Source organism: Sciurus carolinensis, chromosome 2, assembly GCF_902686445.1.
Source record: "Sciurus carolinensis chromosome 2, mSciCar1.2, whole genome shotgun sequence".
Taxonomy (NCBI): Eukaryota; Metazoa; Chordata; class Mammalia; order Rodentia; family Sciuridae; genus Sciurus; species Sciurus carolinensis.
The window spans coordinates 111,574,815-111,596,924 of NC_062214.1; the positions used below are offsets into that span (position 1 = coordinate 111,574,815).

Below are 22,110 nucleotides of genomic sequence, written 5' to 3' on the forward strand. Positions count from 1 at the left end.
CTTCCGGCCCCTGCCAGCACTGCCGCCCTGGGATCCTCGACCCCCCGGAGCTGCCAGGTTCTCAGAGCACTTGGAGAACGGAGCCGCGTCCCCTCGAGGCGACCTCCACAGGGCCCAGCCTCCGGAGGGGCTCTGCGCCCCAGAACTGCTTCCTGAACTCCGAAGGCCAACTCAGGTTCGGGACGCTGCAGCAAAGTCGCGCAAGTCGTGCTCTTTGACTGCTGCTTCTTGTCTCCCTTTCCTGTCGGAGCCAGCATTCCCAGTCCCAGGCCGGGAGGAGCTTGGGTAGGGGCTGGGGAAAGGCAGATGCAAACGATCTCGCTCTCCGTAGCCAACACCTAAGACATCATTTCCATCTCCTGAAGGGAAGAGAACCCAGAAGCTGGGTGGCTGCACCTGTGATCCCAGGCTGCACCTGGGATCTGGGATGTCTGCCTCAGTGTCATCACCCTTTCCAGTTCTGGGCAGCCATCCTTTCTGCCAGAATGAGAAACAGGCGATTTCCCTTATCCAGACTTCTCTGCTTGACCACAGTGGTTCCGTTTGAGGCCTTCCCTCAACTTGTATTAACATTTTCTTTGTAGTCTCTCACCCCTCATTGATGGGCTGCCCCCTTATCTCTTGAGCTCAGGTTCCTCTCCTCTCCCACAAAGGAACTGTTCCAGGTCAGCAGTGACCACTCTCGTCCAGTGAAGTGTCATCCATGGAAGCTTAGAGGTTCCAGTTCACAGATGGAGCTGGTTTTATGTCCTTCACAAAACCGTGGCCTCCTTGAAGCCAAGTTCATGCACTAAGTGAAAACCTCTTAAAAGACCATTCTCTACACAACAAGATTAGTCCTATTAATGCTCTCCCTCCCTCAAAAGAGATTCCACATCTTTTCATGATGTGTTTACGACCCAATGGGAACATTCTTCCCCATTTCTCACACAGAGCAGCTTTACCTAGTAGGACTTGTAGCCAAGGATCATTTTCTTTCATGAACAGCAACATCCAACCCACTGCCCACATTATGGGTGCTGGGGTTGGCAGCTGGTGTATGTCTTCCCTTCTCTAGATTTTCAGGGGTGTTCCATAGCCCCTGGCATAGTGGTGACCATGATGGTATGCTGGGAAAGAAGCAACTGATTGTGCAGCTATTGGGAAGAAAAGTTTTTGTCAAGATCTGATTTCAGCAGTTTATACATACAAGAATCCTGATTCTAATAATATATAATATATAGTATTAATATATAGTGAATTACATTACCAGAGGTTTGTCATTACATTCATTATACACACCATTACAAAGACCTGCATTTATCAAGTACTGGGAATGCCCCAACCCTATTCCTAAGCACTTCCCACATCTTACCCAATAAGATCAAATCAAGGAAGTCATTACTATTTTAATTCCCATTCTATGGATGAGTAAATAGACTCAGACAGGTGAACTAACTTGTCTGGTCATCCAGCAGTTAAGTGGCAGAGTGAAGATTGGAGCCCAGGTAAGCCCACCTTACTTCCACACTTGAACACTGGGCTTTATGGTACTTGCAATTCTAACTTTATCTGGAAGTTTTACCCTTACCTCGGATTCAATTCGCCTGAAACAAAAACATTTTTGAGTGGTGAGCAGCCACCGTTTGTGATGCCTGCTGCTATGGTTTGTCCCCTCTGAAATTCATGTTGAAATCTGCCACTGTGGCAGTGTTGGGAGGTGGGGCCTTTAAGGAGTGATTAGGTCATGAAGAGGGATTAATGCCTTTCTTAGGGACTGGGTCAATTCTTGATGGACTGGATTAGTTGCCATGCAAGCAGAAAGTGTGACCACACTTTGTGTGCAGTGGACACGTGTTTTGTGCCTGCTGCACGTGCCCACCTGCCCTTCCACTTTTCTTCCATTGTTATGATATTTCACAAGGATCTAACCGGATTTGAGCACCAGATCTTAAACTTCTAGCCTCTAGAACCATGAGCTAAATAAACTCCTTTATAAATTACTTAGTCTCAGGTATTCTGTTAAGTAGCAGAAAATGGACTAAGACATCTACTGTGTTCTTTCCAGGCACTTGACATGTATGATTGCTAATGCTCTCGCAACACTTACTATTTCCACCATACACAGAAGTACACTAACTATGGAGGTCCTATAGTGAAGAGTGGGAGACAAGATTGCATGTGGTTGAGCTGTGGGCTTCATATTTAGATTTGGTGTTTATTTATTTTGGGGGATTACTGGGGATTGAACCTAGAAGGACTTTACCACTGAGCTACATCCCCAGTCCTTTTATTTTAAGACTGGATCTCACTAAGTTGCTTAGGGCCTTGCTAAGTTGCTGAGGCTGGCCATGAACTTGCTATCCTGCTGCCTTAGCCTTAGCCACTGGGATTACAGACATGCACCACCATGCCAGGCTAGACTATTGTGTTTAATTCTTTCATCTGCCACTTACTCTCTTTCTACTAAGAGGTGGAGTCTATTTCCCTTTTCTTTGACTCCCATAACTTGCTTTGGCCAATAGGACACAGCAGAAATGGTGCCATGTGACTTCTAAGTGTGGCTTAAGAAACTGTGGTTTCCATCTTTCCCTCAGTTGTGATGTAAAGAAATTTGAGTGCCTTGCAGGAGAGAGAAAGTCACCTGAAGAGAGGAGGGCTGGGAGGATGAAGGACTGAAGGAAAAAAGAGGAGCCTAGCTGGTTCCCAGTGTCTTCGACCCCCAGCCAAGGAGCTGGGTGAAGCTGTCTTGCATCCTCTGCCCCAGTAGGTCCCCTCAGTAGAAACTAGATGGTCCTGCCAAGCCTCTATTAAGCTGCAGAATTGTGAGCAAGTAAATGTCTGTTTATGTTTTATTTTAAAAATTTTGGGGGTGGTACCAGGAATTGAACTCAGGGGTACTCGACCACTGAGCCACATCCCCAGTCCTTGTTTGTATTTTATTCAGAGACAGGGTCTCAATGAGTTGCTTAGTACCTCACTTTTTGCTGAGGCTGGCTTTGAACTTGTGATCCTCCTGCCTCAGGCTCCTGACCTGCTGGAATTACAGGCGTGCACCACCGAGCTGTTTTCTTTTTCTTTTTTTTTTTTTTTTTTTGGTGCCAGGAATTGAACCCAGGGCCTTGTGCATGCTAGGCAAGCACTACCAACTGAGTCATATCCCCAGCTCCCACTGTTTTCTTCTTCAACTCTTTGAATATTTGGATGTTTTGGTACATGCCAATAATAATGGAAACAGAGGATAATAATTACAAAATAAATTTTACTGTTAATTATCTAAGTAAAAGCCCACTACTTACAATGCAGAAACAGTGATTTTTGTTAAGGAATTTTGAGGGGGAAGTAATGCAATAGTTTTAAAGATTAGGCCACTGTCAGTTTTCTTTAAAGGAGGATAGGATGGGCCCTCTCAGATACTGCAGCAGCCCTTAAGTGGGTTTTTTTTTTTTTTTAGGTTGTCAGTGGATCTTTTATTTTATTTATTTATATGTGGTGCTCAGTATCGAACCCAGGGCCTCACACATGCCAGACAAATGCTCTACCACTGAACCATAACCCCAGCCCCTTAAGTGGATATTTTTGAAGAATTCTAAAGTTGAAAGTGTCCACGATATTCTTCTATGGTTGGTAGCCTTTTAATAGCTACCAATGATCTATACCTCCAGGTATTCACACCCTTGTGTAATCTCTTCCCTTTGAGTGTGTCTGGATCTGGTCACTTGCTTCTAATGAAAAGAATATAACCAAAGTTATGGGATGTCACCCCCTAGATTACAGATAGACTGTAACTCCTTTCTCTCCTTCCCTCTCTCCTCCTCTGGTCTAATGTAATTGATATGCCTCTTCCTTAGTAGCCTTCTAGGGGAGCCCACATGACAAGGAACCCATGTTTCCAGCCAACAGCATCTGAGAACTCAAGACCTGCCAACACCCATGTAAATGAGCTTAGAAGTAGAAGAAGTAGGTCCTCCTGCAGTACCATCTATTTTTTTTTTAACCTTTATTTATTTTTATGTGATGCTGAAGATCAAACCCAGTGCCTCACATGTGCTGGGCAAGCACTCTACCACTGAACCACAACACCAGCCCCAGCCACAACTCCAGCCCCCTGCAGTTGCATCTTAAAATGATTATAGGCCTGGCTGACACCTTGACTGTAACCTTATGAGAGTCCCTGAGCCAGAGGACCCAGCTGAGCTATTCCCAGAATCCTCACCTACCCAAACAGTGATACAACAAATGCTTACTGTTTAAAGCTGATACATTTTGGGATGATTTGTTATACAGCAATAGATAACTGCTGTACTTATTAACTGAAAAAAAGTATATAATTTCAAATACACAGTTTACTTAATACAACCATTTAGGGAGTTAATATGTACATAAATATCACCCTCCCCCCACAATTTTGCATATCCTCTGACATTGTAGTTCCACCTGTAAAAACTTTTCTTAAGAGAAATAAATCATGAATGTGACCAAAGAAAGTTACAAGAATGTTCCTAACAACACTATTCATAATGGCAAATTGGTTGCAATCCATATGTCTAATAACATTACAGTGACTGAGTGACTAAATCATGATTTTGTTCTACTAAATCCATTAGTGAGTCTTAAAAGCAATAAAGAAACTTGTTACCAACTCACTTTTTATTTGAAAAAGTAAAATGGAATAGAATTAAAAATATTAGAGTAAGGGCAAATTTCATAAGAAATTTTAGTTTTATATTTGTACATGTATATGTTGCAATGTTAAATGAATCCTTTACTGTGAGTCAAAATCCATATTTTGAAAAAACTATAGCATTAAAAAAGAAATGTACAAAACTACTATTTAAAGATGCAAAATATATTGTTATAAAATAGCACATATATGACAAAATGATCTAATTTTATGAAAATCCAAAATAATATAGTAAAAAATCAAAAAATAAACATACTAAAAGGTAATTTATGCATTACTTTTATCTGTATTTTAGTTTTCTACAATGAGCATGCCTATTAACTTATTATTGTTATTATTATTATTACTATTATTGGTACTGAGGATTAAACCTGGGGGGCTTTACCATGAGCCACATCCCTAGCCCTTTTATTTTTAAAGACAGTGTCTCGCTAGTTTCTGTCCTCGTTAAGTTGCTGAGGCTGGTCTTGAACTCACAATTCTCCTGCATCAGCCTCCCAAATTGCTAGGATTACAGATATGCACCACCACACCTGGCTGGACATGCCTTTTTAAAAACTTCTTATCCGCCCCCCCAATTTAGAAAGCCCCTAAACAACTCAGCAAGACACTATTTCAAAATAAAAAAATAAAATGGGATGGGGATGCGGTTCAGTGGTTAAGTGCCCCAGCGTTCAATCCTTGGAACAAAATAACTAAATAAATAGAGTTGGGAATATAGCTTAGTGGTAGATCCCTGGCTCCACAAAACAAACAAAAAAGCTTAATTCTTATTTCTTGAATGACAATAGCTAAGAAATTTTCCAAATAACTGAATATAGTATTTCCTCAACTATATTAAGCATATATGCATAGAAAAAAAAGATAGAAAGAAACTTACCAGAATGTTGGTAGCAGTGGTTTTCAAGTTGCTGTGGTTTGGATATGGTTTGAGTGTCCCCAAAGGTTCATGTGATGGAATCTTGGTTCCCAGTGTGTCAGGTGGCAGAACCTTTAAAAGGTGGAGCCTTTTGGAAGATAATAATGTTTTGGGGGCACTGCCCTTGAAAAGGATTATTGCTGGTCTCTCAGAGTAAATTAGTTCTCATGGGAGCAAATTCTCATGAGAGGTCACCCCTTGTTATTTGGGTTGCATTCAGCCAGTTCCTCTTCTGTTTCTTTGCTATATTGTGATACAGCCAGGAGGCCCTTGTCAGGACACCAGTGTCATGCTGTTTATATACTTCAGCCACCAGAATTGTAAGCCAAATAAACCTTCCCGCTTTATAAGTTAACTAGACCCAACCCAGGTATTTTGTTATAGAAACAGAAAATGTACTAAGACATGTATGGTGGGATTATGGGAGGTTTTTAATGTCTTAAAGCATTAAAAAAGTTTTTAAATAAACATGTTTTTCTTTTTATAATAAAAAAATTATTCCCTCTAAAAACTGGAACAAGGCAGGGATGCCCTCTTTCACCACTTCTATTCAATATCGTCCTTGAAACTCTAGCCAGAGCAATTAGACAGACCAAAGAAATTAAAGGGATACGAATAGGGAAAGAAGAACTCAAACTATCCCTATTTGCTGATGATATGATTGTATACTTAGAGGAACCAGGAAATTCCACCAGAAAACTGTTAGATCTCATAAGTGAATTCAGTAAAGTAGCGGGATATAAGATCAATGCACATAAATCTAAGGCATTTCTATACATAAGCGATGAATCTTCAGAAAGAGAAATTAGGAAAACTACCCCATTCACAATAGCTTTGAAAAAAATAAATACTTGGGAATCAATCTCACAAAAGAGGTGAAAGACCTCTACAATGAGAACTACAGAACACTAAAGAAAGAAATTAAAGAAAACCTCAGAAGATGGAAAGATCTCCCATGTTCGTGGATAGGAAGAATTAATATTGTCAAAATGGCCATACTACCAAAAGTGCTATACAGATTCAATGCAATTCCAATTAAAATCCCAATGATGTACCTTACAGAAATAGAGCAAGAAATTATGAAATTCATCTGGAAGAATAAAAAACCCAGAATAGCTAAAGCAATCCTTGGCAGAAAGAGTGAAGCAGGGGGTATCGCAATACCAGATCTTCAACTCTACTACAAAGCAATAGTAACAAAAACGGCATGGTATTGGTACCAAAATAGAAAGGTGGATCAATGGTACAGAATAGAGGACATGGACACAAACCCAAATAAATACAATTTTCTCATACTAGACAAAGGGGCCAAAAATATGCAATGGAGAAAAGATAGCCTCTTCAACAAATGGTGCTGGGAGAATTGGAAATCCATATGCAACAGAATGAAACTAAACCATATCTCTCACCATGCACGAAACTAAACTCAAAATGGATTAAGGATCTCGGAGTCAGACCAGAGACCTTGCATCTTATAGAAGAAAAGTAGGTCCAGAGCTTCAACATGTCGGCTTAGGACCAGACTTCCTCAACAGGACTCCAATAGCACAAGAAATAAAAGCAAGAATTAATAACTGGGATAGATTCAAACTAAAAAGCTTTCTCTCAGCAAAGGAAACTATCAGCAATGCGAAGAAAGAGCCTACAGAGTGGGAGAAAATCTTTGCCAATCATACTTCAGATAGAGCACTAATCTCCAGAATCTATAAAGAACTCAAAAAACTCTACACCAAGAATGCAAGTAATCCAGTCGACAAATGGGCTAAGGAAATGAATAGACACTTCACAGAAGAAGATCTACAAGCAATCAACAAACGTATGGAAAAATGTTCAACATCTCTAGTAATAAGAGAAATGCAAATCAAAACCACCCTAAGATTCCATCTCACCCCAATTAGAATGGCGATTATCAAGAATACAAGCAACAACATGTGTTGGCGAGGATGTGGGGAGAAAGGTACACTCATACGTTGCTGGTGGGGCTGCAAATTAGTGCAGCCACTCTGGAAAGCAGTATGGAGACTCCTTAGAAAACTTGGAATGGAACCACCATTTGACCCAGCTATCCCACTCCTTGGCCTATACCCAAAGGATTTAAAATCAGCATATTACAGAGATACAGCCACATCAATGTTCATACCTGCTCAGTTCACAATAGCCAGATTGTGGAACCAACCTAGATGTCCTTCAATTGATGAATGGATAAAGAAACTGTGGTGTATATATACAATGGAATATTACTCAGCCATAAAGAATGATAAAATTATGGCATTTGCAGGCAAATGGATGAAACTGGAGAATATCATGCTAAGTGAGATAAGCCAATCTCAAAAAACCAAAGGAAGAATGATATCGCTAATAAGTGGATGAGGACACATAATGGGGGGTGGGAAGAGTTAGTGTTAGGGTTAGAGTTAGGTTTAGGGAGGGGGTCAAGAATGGAGGAAGGAAGGACTGTACAGAGGGAAAAGGGGTGGGAGGGGACGGGGGAAGGGAATAAAATAACAGAATGAATCAAACATTACCTTATGTAAATTTATGATTACACAAATGGTATGCCTTTACGCCATGTACAAATAGAGAAACGACATGTATCCCATTTGTGTACAATAATAAAAAAAATAAAGAAAAAAAAATTTTTTAACAATGAAAGTAAAGCTATTTAAGGACATTCTGGCTCTGCCTGCTACCCATTTGATCCCACCACTGAACCTGTGTCAGGCCAGGAGAACAGTGCAGACACTTCCCCTCCACCCTGTCCTGTACCCTCTTTGTCTTCCTGCCCTAAGGTGGTTCTGCTGACTTTTTCCTTGCATCTTTTCTCAGGTCTTGAGCTCTTTTATCTTGGGCAAACTTAACGATGAATGGAGGCACATGTAGGGTAGGGAGGAAATGTATGTCAATGCTGAAGTGGAAGAATGTAAATAAGGAGCCTCATGCTACAGATAACGGATATAACTGTGTGTCATCAAGAGTCACAGTGTCTATGTTGTATGTTTATGTAAAATCTCACAAAGTTTACTTACAAGGAAATAGGCTCAGAGAGGCTCTATGAATGAATCATGGATGCCCTTGGAGACATTCATGTCTATTTTTTTTTTTTTTTGGGTGCTGGGGATCGAACCCAGGGCCTTGTGCTTGCAAGGCAAGCACTCTACCGACTGAGCTATCTCCCCAGCCCCTCATGTCTATTTTTCAGTACTGTGGATCAAATCTACAGGCACTCTACCACTGAGCCACATCCCTAGTCCTGTTTATTTTTTTGAGACAGAGTCTTGCTAAGTTGCCTAGTTTGGCCTTGAATTTGCCATCTTTCTGCCTCCACCTCCTGAGTCACTGGGATTACAGGTATGCACCACCACACCTGGCCAGGTTCTGTTAAACATTACCGCCCAAATAGTTCTTCAACCTGTCTACTTCTAACATTGACTGTACCACATCTTCGGTCAAGTCATTCAGCAATGTCCTCATAAATGGTTTCCTCTAGCTGGGTGCAGTGACATATGCCTATAATCCCAGAGACTTGGGAGGCTGAGCCAGGAGGATTGTGAATTGAAAGCCAGCCCCAGTAACTTAGTGAGGCCCTAAGTACCTCCATGAGACCCTGTCTCTAAATAAAATATAAAAAGGGCTGTGATGTGGTTCAATTCCCAGTACCAAAAAAAAAAAAAGTTTCTCTAGCCCCTCTATACCCTCTGATCCATTTCCCATTCAACAGCCCACACGAGATTTAGAAATTTAAATTTGAGCTTGTCAACCCATCCAGTCATCACTGCTTAAGAATATTCAGTGAATGTCCAATGTTCCTCAGCATGGCTCACAGGGCACTATGTGGGTCCTCCACCTCTTCTGCTTCATATCTGAGTTTTCCTTCCCGCCTCCCTCTGCTCCAGCCCCACTGACCCTCTTTTAGTTCCTTGTACTCACCATCTCCCTTTTTTTCACCCACCTCGTACTGGGGATTGAACTATGTTCCCAGCCCTTTTTATTTTTATAAAATAAAAATAAGGGTCTCGCTAAGTTGCCCAGGCTGGCCTTGAACTTGTGATCCTCCTGTCTCGCCTCCTAAATTACTGGGATTATAGGTGTGCACCACCATGCCCAACTTCACCATCTCCCTTCTACCACTGGGCCTTTATATATACTCTGTCTTCAACCAGACCCATCTTTGTTGACCCTTGTGCTACTAAACCTTCAGAACTCAGTTTGAATGTTTTCATTCACTAGGTCACAGCCTCACTGGACTGGACATTCTTTTTTTTTAAATATATTTTTTAATTGTCAGTGGAAATTTTACTTTATTTATTTATATGTGGTCCTGAGTATTGAACCCTGGGCCCAGTACCAGCCAAGTTCTCTACCACCGAGCCACAACTCCAGCCCCTGGACATCAAAGCCCCTTTCTTCAAATCACTAAATAAAATGGTAGTTTTTACTTTCATTTGATTAATCAAATAATGTTTATTTTTACACTGGACCAGACTATAAGTTTTATAAAAGCAGGGTCTCTCTCTCTCTCTCTCTCTCTCTCTCTCTCTCTCTCTCTCTCTCTCTCTCTCTTTTACGAGACAGCCCTTTACTACCTTGCCAAGCTAACCTTGAACTCCTGGGCTCAAGTGATCCTCTGCCTCAGCCACCCAAGTACCTGGGGCTGACTACAGACATGGGCCACTCACTACACCTGGCACTGACCTTTTCCCGAAACTCTCTTTTAGGAGTCAATGCATGATAGTAGAAGTCAATACAGTGCATGCAGAAACTCAACATCCTAAAGGCAACAATTATAAAATCTGAAAAGACATATTTAAACAAAAATTGGAATGTGGAAAGTGAAGGGAACAAGAGAGTTAGTGTGAGTTAATTTCTCATCCTTCACAGTGAAGAGACAAAAGATACTTTCTGACAAATGCAAAAAAGATATTCTATAAAGGGTTAATGGTGATTGCAGAAGAGCTAAATCCACAAGGTGTTGGTGGAGTTGCTGCTGGGGAGAGAAGAAAAACTCATTTTCATTTGTTTGTCCTTCTGAGCTTTCATTTAAAAAAAAAAAACAAAAAACAATGTTATAGTGTTCTTCTGTAACCAAAAAAAGAAAAAAGAAAAACATTTTTAACAAAGGACTAAACAAACAGTAATATTCTCCCTTTAGAATGCAAGCAAGCTTGTCTAAAGTCCTAGTCCTTGACGCCTGAGACACCTGAGTATTAGTTAAGTCTGCAGGTTTCCTCTGTGTCAGGAAGGAGCTGAATCAACAGAGGGTCATGTGATGATAAACATGGCTTCCTAAGAAACTGCCTCTAGGGAACAGGCAAGGATGGTAGACCAGGCTGATAAATTTGCCTTCATAAGCATCAGGCCAGGTTGATAGCAACTCACATTCAGACACACCCAGACACAAGGGGCAGTGAACCTAGGTAGCCAGTTCCTAACTCCCATCAACCAACTGAGACTCTGCCCTTGTAGTGCCAAGCTCTGAGCAGGAAGCCCTGCCAGCCAGGGACCCTGCTCTTGCAGAAACTGACCACAGGTGCTCAGTGGTCCAGAGTGGATTTTGTACGAGGAAGGTGAGATGCAGAGGGCTCTCAGGCAGGTGATTCAGGTAATGTTCAAGAGCTCACCAAGGGGATGGGGTTGAGGCTCATTGTTAGTGTGCTTGCCTAGCATGTATGAGGCATTGGGTTAGATTCTCAGCACCACATATAAATAAATGAGTAAAATAAAGGTCTGTTAATGCCTAAAAAATATTTTTTTAAAAAAGAGCTCACCAAAGGGCACCCATGATGGAGTCCCGTCACCCCTCAGGATCCAAGGTTCCCTTCCTTCTTCCTCCTGGGGCACAGCAGCCTCTTGACTTCTGCTTGTCTACGGTTATGATACTGTGGACCTCATCAGCTACAGAAAGGGAAGCTGGGCACAGCTCTGGAGTGCCTCTTGCTGGCAATAAGGAGCCAGGAGATTGGCATTCCCAGCACCAAAGGCCTGTTGATCTTTGACCCTCACCGCTCCCAGGGCCCTTGGCCCTCCTCCCATCTGCCTTCCCACTGGCCTCTCCCTCCATTCTGTCTCCTCATTTCCCTCTGTGCTTTTGGTCTGACAGGCAGTTTTTCTCAGCTCCTCGCCCAAGCCAGTCCTTCCATGCTGTCTTCAAGCCAGGGTTCCTGCACATCTCCCAACCCGGACAGGGAGAACCCCAATAAGAAGGTTCAGTGGACTTCTGAGAGAAGGAGGAGGACATCATCCACAGACTCAGAGTCAAAGTCCCACACAGACCCCTCTAGGGTGTCCAGGTCCAGGAGACCCAGCCGACTAACAGTGAAGTACGACCTGGGGCAGCTCCAGCGCTGGCTGGAGATGGAGCAATGGGTGGATGCTCAGGTTCAGGAGCTCTTCCAGGTGAGTAGTTCTGGGGAGGACTGAGGAGACAGGGAACCTGGGTCCTGGCCACGGGCTGAGAGAGCCTGCTCAGAGACCTTGAGAGGAGCTGGAGGGCTGACACAGGAGCTCCCATGAAGAGAAAGATTTTCCTGCAGGTGGATGAAAGAAGGTCTTAGCTGTCCCTCTAACTCTCTTCGCAATCTGGTGAAAGCAGTTTAACATTTCTGAGACTCACTTTCCTCATCTATGAAATGTGTCTATCAATGCCTGTTATATTTCTCTGAAACTATTTTTTGAGGCTCAAATGACAAAGTCAAAGGGAAAATCCTTGGCTAGGCTATTTTACTTTTTTGTCTTAATTACTCTTATCCTCAATACACATATGTGTTTAGATCTACACTATCCAACACTATAGCTATCAGCCACATGTAGCAGTTAATTTTATTTATTATTTTTTTCTTTCTTTCTTTCTTTCTTTCTTTCTTTCTTTCTTTCTTTCTTTCTTTTTATTGTAAACAAATGGGATACATGTTGTTTCTCTATTTGTACATGGAGTCAAGGCATATCATTTGTGTACTCATAAATTTACAAAGGGTAATGTTGTTTGATTCATTCTGTTATTTTTTTCCCTTTCCCCCCCACCCCTCCCACCCCTCTTTTCCCTCTATACAGTCCTTCCTTCCTCCATTCTTGCCCTCCTCCTTAACCCTAACCCTAAACCTAACCCTAACCCTAATACTAACCCCTCCCACCCACAGTTAATTTTAAATGAATTAAAATTAAATAAAGAAAAAATTCACGTTCCCAGTCACACTAGCTACATTTCAAGTGCTAACTAATTCCATGTATTATACTGTCAGCACATGTGTAGAACATCTGCAACCTCTAAGGGAGAATAGCCAGGGGTGAGAGCCAATACCATGACCCTGCTTCCCTTTGAACCTAATCCTGACTAACTCCCCTCAATCCCACCCTGGGTAAAGGATGGGTCTAACACCCTGGTCACTGGAAGTCTTTCTCTCTCCTTCCTTCCTCCCTCCCTCCCTCCCTCCATTCCTTCCTTCTCTTCTTCTTTCTCTTCTTTCTCTCTTTCTTTTGTACTAAGAATTAAACTCAGGGGCACTTAACCGCTGAGTTACATCCTTGGCCCTTTTTATTTTGTATTTTGAGAAAGGGTCTTAGTTGCTGAGGCTGGCCTTGAACTTGCGGTCTTCCTGCCTCAGGCTTTTGAGTGGCTAGGATTCCAGGTGTGTGCTACTGCACCTGGCTAGAAGTGGCACTTTCTTACTTAGAAATCTTAACTCCAAATCTGAATCCCAGAACAGTAACAGCTGCTGCTTCAACAAATTAATATTTTGAGCACTTAACTATGTGCTGGGCACAATGGCCAAGCACGGACATGGGTTATTTCATTTAACCCTCCTCACAGCTCCTTTAAGTAGGTATGGTTTTACAGCTGAGAGAATGGAGTCTTAGAGATGTTGAGTAACTTGTCCAAGGTCACAACACTGAGAAGTCCTAGGACCAGGAGTTGAAGACAGATCTCTGACTGCAGAACTTGGACACACCTGAAATACTTAAACACACACACACACCAATGCCCCAGCTGTACTTCAACTGAATTTAAACCTACTAAAGTGGGGCCCAGACGCTAGGCAGTTCTCGTAAGCAATACAATTCGTTCTAATGTGTAGCTGGATTGAGAACCATGAGATAGTCAGAAAATCAGGAGTCCTGCTTGTCCACAAGACGTGGTGCTTGTTTTTCCTTCTTGATTCAGGTCCTTTCTTTTCTTTTTAGGGCAGCAGCCACCTGTCAGTGGTCCTATGGTGGGGGGTGGGTAAGAGTGATGGATGGGGTTCAGTCAGTCTGAAACTCTGTGGATCAAGGGTCAGTTTGGTTCAGGTGTTGAGCATATTCCCTGAAGCATCCTGAGCCCGCTCATGGAGGGTGGGGATATGCACTAGAACTGCAAACTGGAGAAGCAAAATTTTTTGGCTTGTCTTCTCTGACCTTCCTGGGCCCCTCCATGCCCTTCACTACTTCCAGAACTCTCATCTGGCTCAGTTTCAATTTTAGGTTGATTGTTGTACACTTGCATGAAAAGTCTCATATTTCAGACACCTCAGGCAAATCCTATTGGGCATCAGAGAAAGATACCGAAGAACCTTGTTTTGCAAGATGAAGGTGGAAGGGGGTGGAATCTGTACGATTATGAGCCCGTAACTTTAGAAAATAGGACATGTGGGAGGACCACTCCCAGGCAATGACCGGAATAAAATGCTTGGCCTGTGGTTACCATGGCAATTGTCCAAAGGTGCCAGGTGGCAGTTCCTCTCCCAATCCTTGTTCTTTTCAGCAGGAAGCAGCTAAGTGCATGGGGAAGCCCCAGGTGGCTGGACTCCTTGGTCAGAGGTCAAGGCAACCCAGACTCCAGGCTCACCCTGCTACAGTTCTGTTTTCAGAATCAGAGAATCCCTCTTCACCTGCCAGGGTGTAGGGATGTGTCACTTGCTTATTTTAATGCAACTCAACTTTCCTTTGTTGGAGGGCCCTACTTCTCCCTGGGTGTACAGCCTGGTTTGGGGTCTTCAGAGGAACCAAGTTTTGGGAATACAAACAGACCCAGGATCCTGTCCAGAGTTAAGAGTGTGGATTTGGCTTCTAGGCAGAGCCTTAAACATCCATGCATTTCTCCCATTTTAAGGAGACTCTTGCTCAACAACACGCCCTCCTCTATTTATGATGCCCTGCTTCCTATCTCCTCATAGCCAGATAACTAGATGTCTTAAAAGATTCATTAAAAAAGATTTGTCCACACTCACAGCCTTTACTTACTTTTTATTTGGCCCTCTACCACTGAGCTATACCCCTAGCCCCTTTTATTTTTTATTTTGAGGCAGGGTCTCATTAAGTTGCTGAGGCTGTTCTCGAATTTACAATCCTGCTTCAGCCTTCCAAATTGTTGGGATTACAGGCCTGGGCCACCTCACCTAATTCCTTTTCCTACTTTTTCCCTTCTCATCACCATTCAATCCACTGAAATTTCCTATAGCTTGTTAAGATTTCTTGTAGTTATCGTCAATAACTACAACTGCTTTGGGGCTAAATCTAACGTACATGTCAGCAGGGGACACTATTGATCATCCCAGGGTTCTGGAACATTTCTTTCCACTGGGTGTGGTTGTGCACAACAGTAATCCCAGCCACTGGAGGCTGAGACAGGAGGATTCCAAGTTCAAGAACAGCCTCAGCAATTTAGTAAAGCCCTCAGCAACTTAACAAGACCCTGTCTTAAAATAAATAAAGGGCTGGGGATATAGCCTAGTAGTTTCCTTAGATTCCATGATATTTTTTCTTCCCTGGTGGCAGCTGTCATTTTGATACAGTCCTTTTGATGTGGTGACATTCTTAATTAACCTATTACATTTTCAACTTAAAAAAAAAAGTATTGCAAATAATGTGGGAAATAAACACATTAGCTCATTTGAACCTATTCCATTACTAGGCTTCATGGTGGAGAGATAGGACTAAGGAGTCTGGTGTGGAGTGGAGGTAAGGAAAGGGGTCAAATCAGACCACCCTTGTTCATTCTGATAAGTTTTTGTATATCTGCTTATTTTCTGAGAATTCAAAAGGTACTTTAGAGGGTTGGGGGCATAGCTCAGTGGTAGAGCATATGCTTAGCAAGTGCAAGGCCTAGATTCAGTCCCTACCAAAAAAACCAGACTTGCGGGGAAAAAAACACCAAACTATATGATCCCTTATTATCAACGCTAGACTGCAATGGCAATCATATTCAATATATGTGTATATATATGTATTATATATCAATTTATGTATGTTGAATAAGCAATATGATAATGGTTTGGGAGATAGGGCTCACATTTTTATAGAGGCAAAGTTTTAACCCTTATAACGTAGCTTTATTATTCTTTCCCATCCCTTCAGGACTCCGGTCACACGTTAGACCACTTGATATTGTTCCACAGGTCATCAAGTCTCTTTTTGGTTCTGTTCTCTATCCCACTCACCCCACAACCGGGTTTCCCTGCCTCTGATCTTTTTTTCTGTAGTCTTAAATATGCAGTTGATTCCATCCAGTGAAATTTTAATTTAAAATATTATATTTTTCACATCTAGATATTCCCCATTTGGCTCTTTCTTATGTTCTCCATTTCTGTCATTACTGTATCCATGTTTTCCTATTTGCTAATTCCATCCTCTACCCTTTCTGGGTCTGCTTCTGTTGACTGCTGATCGAAGGTCTGCTTCTTGGCATGAAGTTTTTCTTTCTTTCTTTTTCTTTTCTCCCCTCCCTTCCTCTCTCCTCTCCTACCCTTCCTTCCCCTCTCCTCTCCCTCTCTCTCTTTCTCTCTCTCTCTCTCTCTCTTTCTCTCCCCTCCTCCTCCTCCCTCTCCTTCCCTCCCCCACCATTGAATCCAGAGCCTCACACACACTAGGCAAGCACTGTACCTCTGAGGTATGCCCCAGCCTCGCTAGTCATTTTTGATTAAACATTAGACATTGTAAATTTTATGTTGAGGTAAATGTATTTAAAAAAATCTTCCTTTAAGCTGTGCACAGGGCTCATGCCTATAATGCCTGCAACTCAGAAAGCAGAGACTGGAGGATCATTTGTTCAAGCCCAGCTTGGGCAACTTACTGAAACACAGTCTCAAAATAAAAAATAAAAAGGGCTGGGGATGTAGCTCAGTGGTAGAGTGCCCTGGGTTCAATCCCTAGTACTACAAAACAAAAACAGTTATTCATGATTCAGTTTGAAACAATGGAGACTTGTTTTTAAACTTTGTTAGGGCTGGTCTAAAAATAACCTTAAATCTAGGAAATAATTTAACTCCCTAGTAAAACAGGACTCTTTGAAGGTCTCTGCTGAATTCCTGCATGATCAAGAATAACTGTCCACAGAGCCCAGGTTGTGGCTCCGTGGTAGAGCCCTTGCCTAGCATGAGTGAGGCACTGGGTTCAATTCTCAGCACCACATAAAAATAAATGAATAAAATAAAGGTCTATCAACATCTACAAAAAAAAATTTTTTTTTGGTACCGAGAATTGAACTCGGGGACCCTTGACCACTGAGCAACATCCCAGCCCTATTTTTTTGTATTTTATTTAGAGACAGGGTCTCACTGAGTTGCTTAGCACCTTGCCATTGTTGAGGCTGGCTTTGAACTCGAGATCCTCCTGTCTCAGCCTCCAGAGTTGCTGGGATTACAGGCGTGCGCCACCATGCCCAGCTACAAAAAATATTTTTAAAAAAGAATAACTGTACACTCTAGTTAGTTGGAACTTGATTTGTCTTCCAGTCCTACATAAAATCTTGGAACTGCTCACCTCTGTTTTCAGCCTCATAGACCTGGTTTTGTAGTTTTACTTGATGAATGTGCATCTTCTTGTTCAACACAGATAGAAGAAAACCCTCACACAATTTCTGGAAGTGTCTTTCTATGTAACTTCTTCCTCTCCAGAACTTTGTCCAGCAACTTCTAACCACCTCAAGCTGCATCAGCTCTGATCTCTGTTACATCAATTTAGCGAGACTACTGGGCTCTGCTTGGGATTTCCCCCTCTGCTCCATGGTCTTCCCAGGAAGAAATATGGGTGCAATTATAGAACTTCTTTCTTTCATTTCCCTTCTTCCTGGGATTACAGTCCCAAGCTACCTGTTGTCTGATGTCTAAAAATATCGTTCATATATTTTGCCTAGTTTTCTTAGTTATTTATGTTGTGAGAATAAATCTAGTCCCTGTCACTCCATCCTGTTAGCACAGATATCTCGTTAACGCTTAGCCTTTAGATCTCAGATTAGAGGTCACTTCCTCTATAAGAAGTTCCTGAACCCCAGGCTTGGTTGGGTTTTCTTCCCATATGCTCCTATAGCATCTCCTCAGGGTGCTTATACTATTTCTCTTGTTTCTATCCTTCAGGAGACTATAAGATTTTGTTGTTGTTTGGTACTGGGGATTGAACCCAGAAGTGCTTAACCACTGAGCTACATCCCCAGACCTTTTTATGTTTTATTTAGAGACAGGGTCTCCCTAAGTTGCTTAGGGTCTTGCTAAGTTGCTGAGGCTGACCTTGAACTTCCAATCCTCCTGCCTCAGCCTCCAGAGCTGCTGGGATTACAGGTGTGCACCACTGCACCAAGCACTATAAGCTTTTTTTTTTTTAAGTTGTAGATAGACACAATACCTTTAGTTAATTTATTTACTTATATGTGGTGCTGAGGGATTTAGCCCAGTGCCTCACACATGCTAGGCAAGCGCTCTACCACCGAGCTACAACACCAGCCCCAGCACTATGAGCTTTTTAAGGGCAGTATCATGTCTGTTTTGCTGATATGACCCCAGCAATCGTCACAATGCTTAGTACATGGCATGCATTCAATAAATAGGCATAATATAAATGAATGAATGAATGAATGAATGAATGAATGTGGAATAAGGTGAGCTAGAGATCAGAGGCTGTGGCTGTGGCTCAGTGGTAGAGCACTTGCCTAGCATGTGTGAGGAACTGGGTTTGATTCTCAGCACCACATAAAACTAAAGAAAATAAAGGCATTGTGTCCATCCACAACTAAAAATATTTTTTAAAAAAGATGAGCTAGAGATGAAAGAAGCAAAGGGGAAAGTCTAGAGCTCAGGGTGAAAGGGCTAACTTAGGCACTATTTATTTTTAAAAAGGTATGGAAGGACCAGAAGTGTTAACAGTGGTTACCTGTTGGCAGTGGGAAGAGTGAGAAGGTAGGTGAGGATTCTTTTCCTTTACTGTCTTTTCTTTCTTTCATCTGTTTTATTTATATATTTAATTTATAAAGTTGGCTTTATTGAATTATAATTGACAGAATAAAATGTGCCCTTTTGAAGTATACATTTAGATGAACCACCACCACAAGGAACATTTCCACCTTCCAAAGAGTTCTCCAAACAGCACTTACCTTTAAACAAATTAAATAATTGCTTATCATACCTGGGTTCCCCCCACCCTGCTCCCTGGGTACTAGAGATTGAACGCAGGGTTTCTTGCATGCTAGGCAAGTGCTTTATCCTGAGCTACATTCCTAGCCCTTTAGACCTATTTTTACTATGACTCATTGACTACCACTTATCTGTAGGCTCTCTTAAAGCATTATCTTTGGTTTGTTTTGTTTGTTTTTTATTTTTTGGTACCAGGGGTTGAACCCAGAGGTACTTTTACCACTGAGTTGCATCCCGGATCCTTCCCTTCCTTTCCTTCCCTTCCCTTCCCCTCCCTCCCTCCCTCCCTCCCTTCCTTCCTTCTTTCCTTCCTTCCTTCCATCCTCCCTCCCTCCCTCCCTCCTCCCCACCCCTCCCTTCCTTTCCCTTCCTTTCTTTCCTTCCTTCCTTCCTTCCTTCCTTCCCCTTCCCCTCCCTCCCTCCCTCCCTTCCTTCCTTCCTTCTTTCCTTCCTTCCCTCTCTCTCTCCCTTCCTATTTCTTTCTTTCTATTATCTATCTATCTATTGATACTGAGAATTTAACCATCCAGGGGCGCTTAACCACTGAGTCAATCCTCTTCCCCCAATCTCTAGCAACAATTGATAATAGCTCTTTTTTTTTTCGATTTTATTTAGAGACAGGTTCTCATTAAGTTGCTGAGGGTCTCACTAAATTGCTGAGGCTGGCCTAAAACTTCCAATCCTCCTGCCTCAGCCTCCTGAGCCACTGGGATTACAGATGTGCACCACCATGCTTAGCTATTTATTTTTAAATTGGTGCTTTATAGAAATACACAAAGGTGGAACTCACTGTGGTATATTTACACATGCACATAGCTTAATTTTGTCAAATTCATTTTGCATTTCCTCCCCTTTCCTGTCCCTTCTCCTTCCCCCTCAATCTTAAGCTCATGTCTTCTTAAAAAAGTCTGAATCTTTCTTTGCTGAGTGCAGTGGCATATGCTTGTAATCCTAGCAGCTCAGGAGGTGGAGGCAGGAGAATCACAAGTTCAAAGGCAGCCTCAGCAACTTAGTGAGGCTCTAACCAACTTAGCAAGACCCTGTCTCAAAATTAAACAACAACAACAACAACAAAGGGCTGGGCATGTGACTCAATGGTTAAGTTCCCCTGAGTTCAATCCTTGGTACTAAAAAAAATAAAACAAAAACCAAGACTCAGTCTGTAAGAACAGTTTAAGGTTAAAAGCAAAATTGGGTAAAAGGTACAGAGTTCACATATGCTCTGTCCCCACACATGTACAGTCTCTCTACTATCAATATCCAGCACCAGAGTGGTACCTTTGTTACAATTGATGAACTTATACTGACACATCATTACCATCCAGAGTTCATAATTTACTTTAGGGTTCTCTTTTGGAATTGTACTTCTATGGGTTTAGACAAATGTATAATGACATGTATTCACCAATATAGTATCTTACACAATAGTTTCACTGCTCTAAAAATCCTTTGTGTTCTGCCTTCTCCTTTCCTCTTCCCCCAATCTCTGGCAACAATTGATAATAGCCTGTTCCAAAATGTCATTCATTATAGTTGAAATCATATGGTATATTGCTTTTTTAAAAACATTTATATTGGTACATTATAATTATATATAATCGTGGTATTCATTAAGCCATATTCATACAAGCACGTAACATAATTTGGTCAATCTTATTCCCCAGTACCTTCCTCTTTAGTATATAGCCTTTTAAAATTGACTTCTTTAGGACTGGGGATGTAGCTCAGTGGTAGAGTGCTAACTTAGCACGCACTAAGGCCCTGGTTCAATCCCATAGCAAAAAAGGAAAAAGAAAAAAATTGACTTCTTTAACTTAGCAATATACATTTGAGGTTCCTCCATGTCTTTTCAGGAGTTGATGCTCATTTTGTTTTTATACTGAAAAATATTTCATTGTCGGAATGTTCCACATCTTATTTATGCATTCACCTACCAAAGACCATCATAGTTGCATCCAAGTTTTGGCAAATATGGATAAAGCTATAATAAACATCTCTTTACAGATTTTTGGTTTGTTGTTTTCTTGAGACACAGTCTTGCTATGTTGTCGTGTGGTCCAGGCTGGCCCAGAACTTGTGATTTCTTGCCTTAACCTTCCAAGTAGCTGGAACTATAGGCCCTTGCTACAGTGCCCAACTGTGTGCAGGTAGGTTTTTGTTGTTGTTGTTTTATAACCCTACTTCACCTTCATTGGATATTGAACCTAGGGGTGCTTTGCCACTGAACTGCAGTCTGCAGCCCTGAGCTGCATTCTCCAGCCCTTTTTATTTTTACTTATTTTTTTTTTTTTGGTATTATGGGTTGAACCCAGGGGTACCTTACCACTGAGCTACAGTCCTTCTAATTTCTAATTCTGAGATAGGGTCTTATTAAGTTGCTGAGACTGGCTTTGAATTTGTGATCCCCCTGCCTCAGCCTTCCAAGTATCTGGGATTACAGGTGTATACCACCATGCCTGTGTGCAAGTTTTTGTGTGGACATCTTTCCAACTCATTTGGGTAAACACCAAGGATTGTATGGTAAGAGTATGTTTTGTAAGAAACTGCCAAACTGTCTTATAATGAGCCTGTACGTTCTTTATTCCCATCCGCAATGAGTGAGAATTTTTGTTGCTCCACGTCCTCCCCAGCTAGGTGTTGTTAAAGCTTTGGACATCTTGCCATTCTAATAGATGCATAGTGCTGTCTCATTATTTTAATGTGCAGTTCCCTAATAACATGTGAAGTTGAACATCTTTTCATATGCTTATTTGCTGTCTGTATAGTTTCTTTGGTTACATATGCACAGGTTCCCCACCCACCAAGTACTGGGGATTGAACTCAGGGTCACTTAACCAGTGAGGCATATCCCAAGCCCTTTTTATTTTGAAACAGGTCTCCCTAAGTTGCTGAGGCTGGCCTCGATCTTGCAATGCTCCTGCCTCAGTCTTCCAAGTCATTGAGATTATAGGTATGTGCCATACTGTCCAGCTCTATTCAGATCTTTTGCTTTTTTTTTTTTTTTTTTTTGTGGTGCTGGCAATAGAACCTAGGTGCACTCTACCACTGAGCTACATCCCAGTCCTTTGTGATTGTTTGTTTACTGAGGCAGGGTCTTGCTAAATTGGTGAGGCTGGCCTCAAACTTGAGATCCTCCTATCTCAGCCTTCCAAATC

The 22,110-nt window shown here is 41.9% G+C and overlaps 1 protein-coding gene and 1 long non-coding RNA gene across 2 annotated transcripts in view; one reads left to right on the forward strand and one right to left on the reverse strand.

Annotated features, from left to right (window-relative positions):
* LOC124977398 (uncharacterized) lies at positions 1–12,361 on the reverse strand. Its single transcript, XR_007107183.1, has 3 exons — positions 11,348–12,361; positions 5,544–5,670; positions 1–1,136 (listed from the first exon to the last, which is right to left on the reverse strand). It is a non-coding gene; the product is annotated as an uncharacterized LOC124977398 (long non-coding RNA).
* Positions 11,629–22,110, forward strand: part of Ppp1r14d (protein phosphatase 1 regulatory inhibitor subunit 14D) — a 12,361-nt gene continuing 1,879 nt past the window's right edge. The window contains exons 1-2 of the mRNA XM_047540913.1: positions 11,629–11,975; positions 15,645–15,647. Coding sequence (XP_047396869.1) covers positions 11,718–11,975; positions 15,645–15,647 — 261 coding nt within the window. The 5' untranslated portion in view covers positions 11,629–11,717. The remainder of the gene's footprint in view (positions 11,976–15,644; positions 15,648–22,110) is intronic.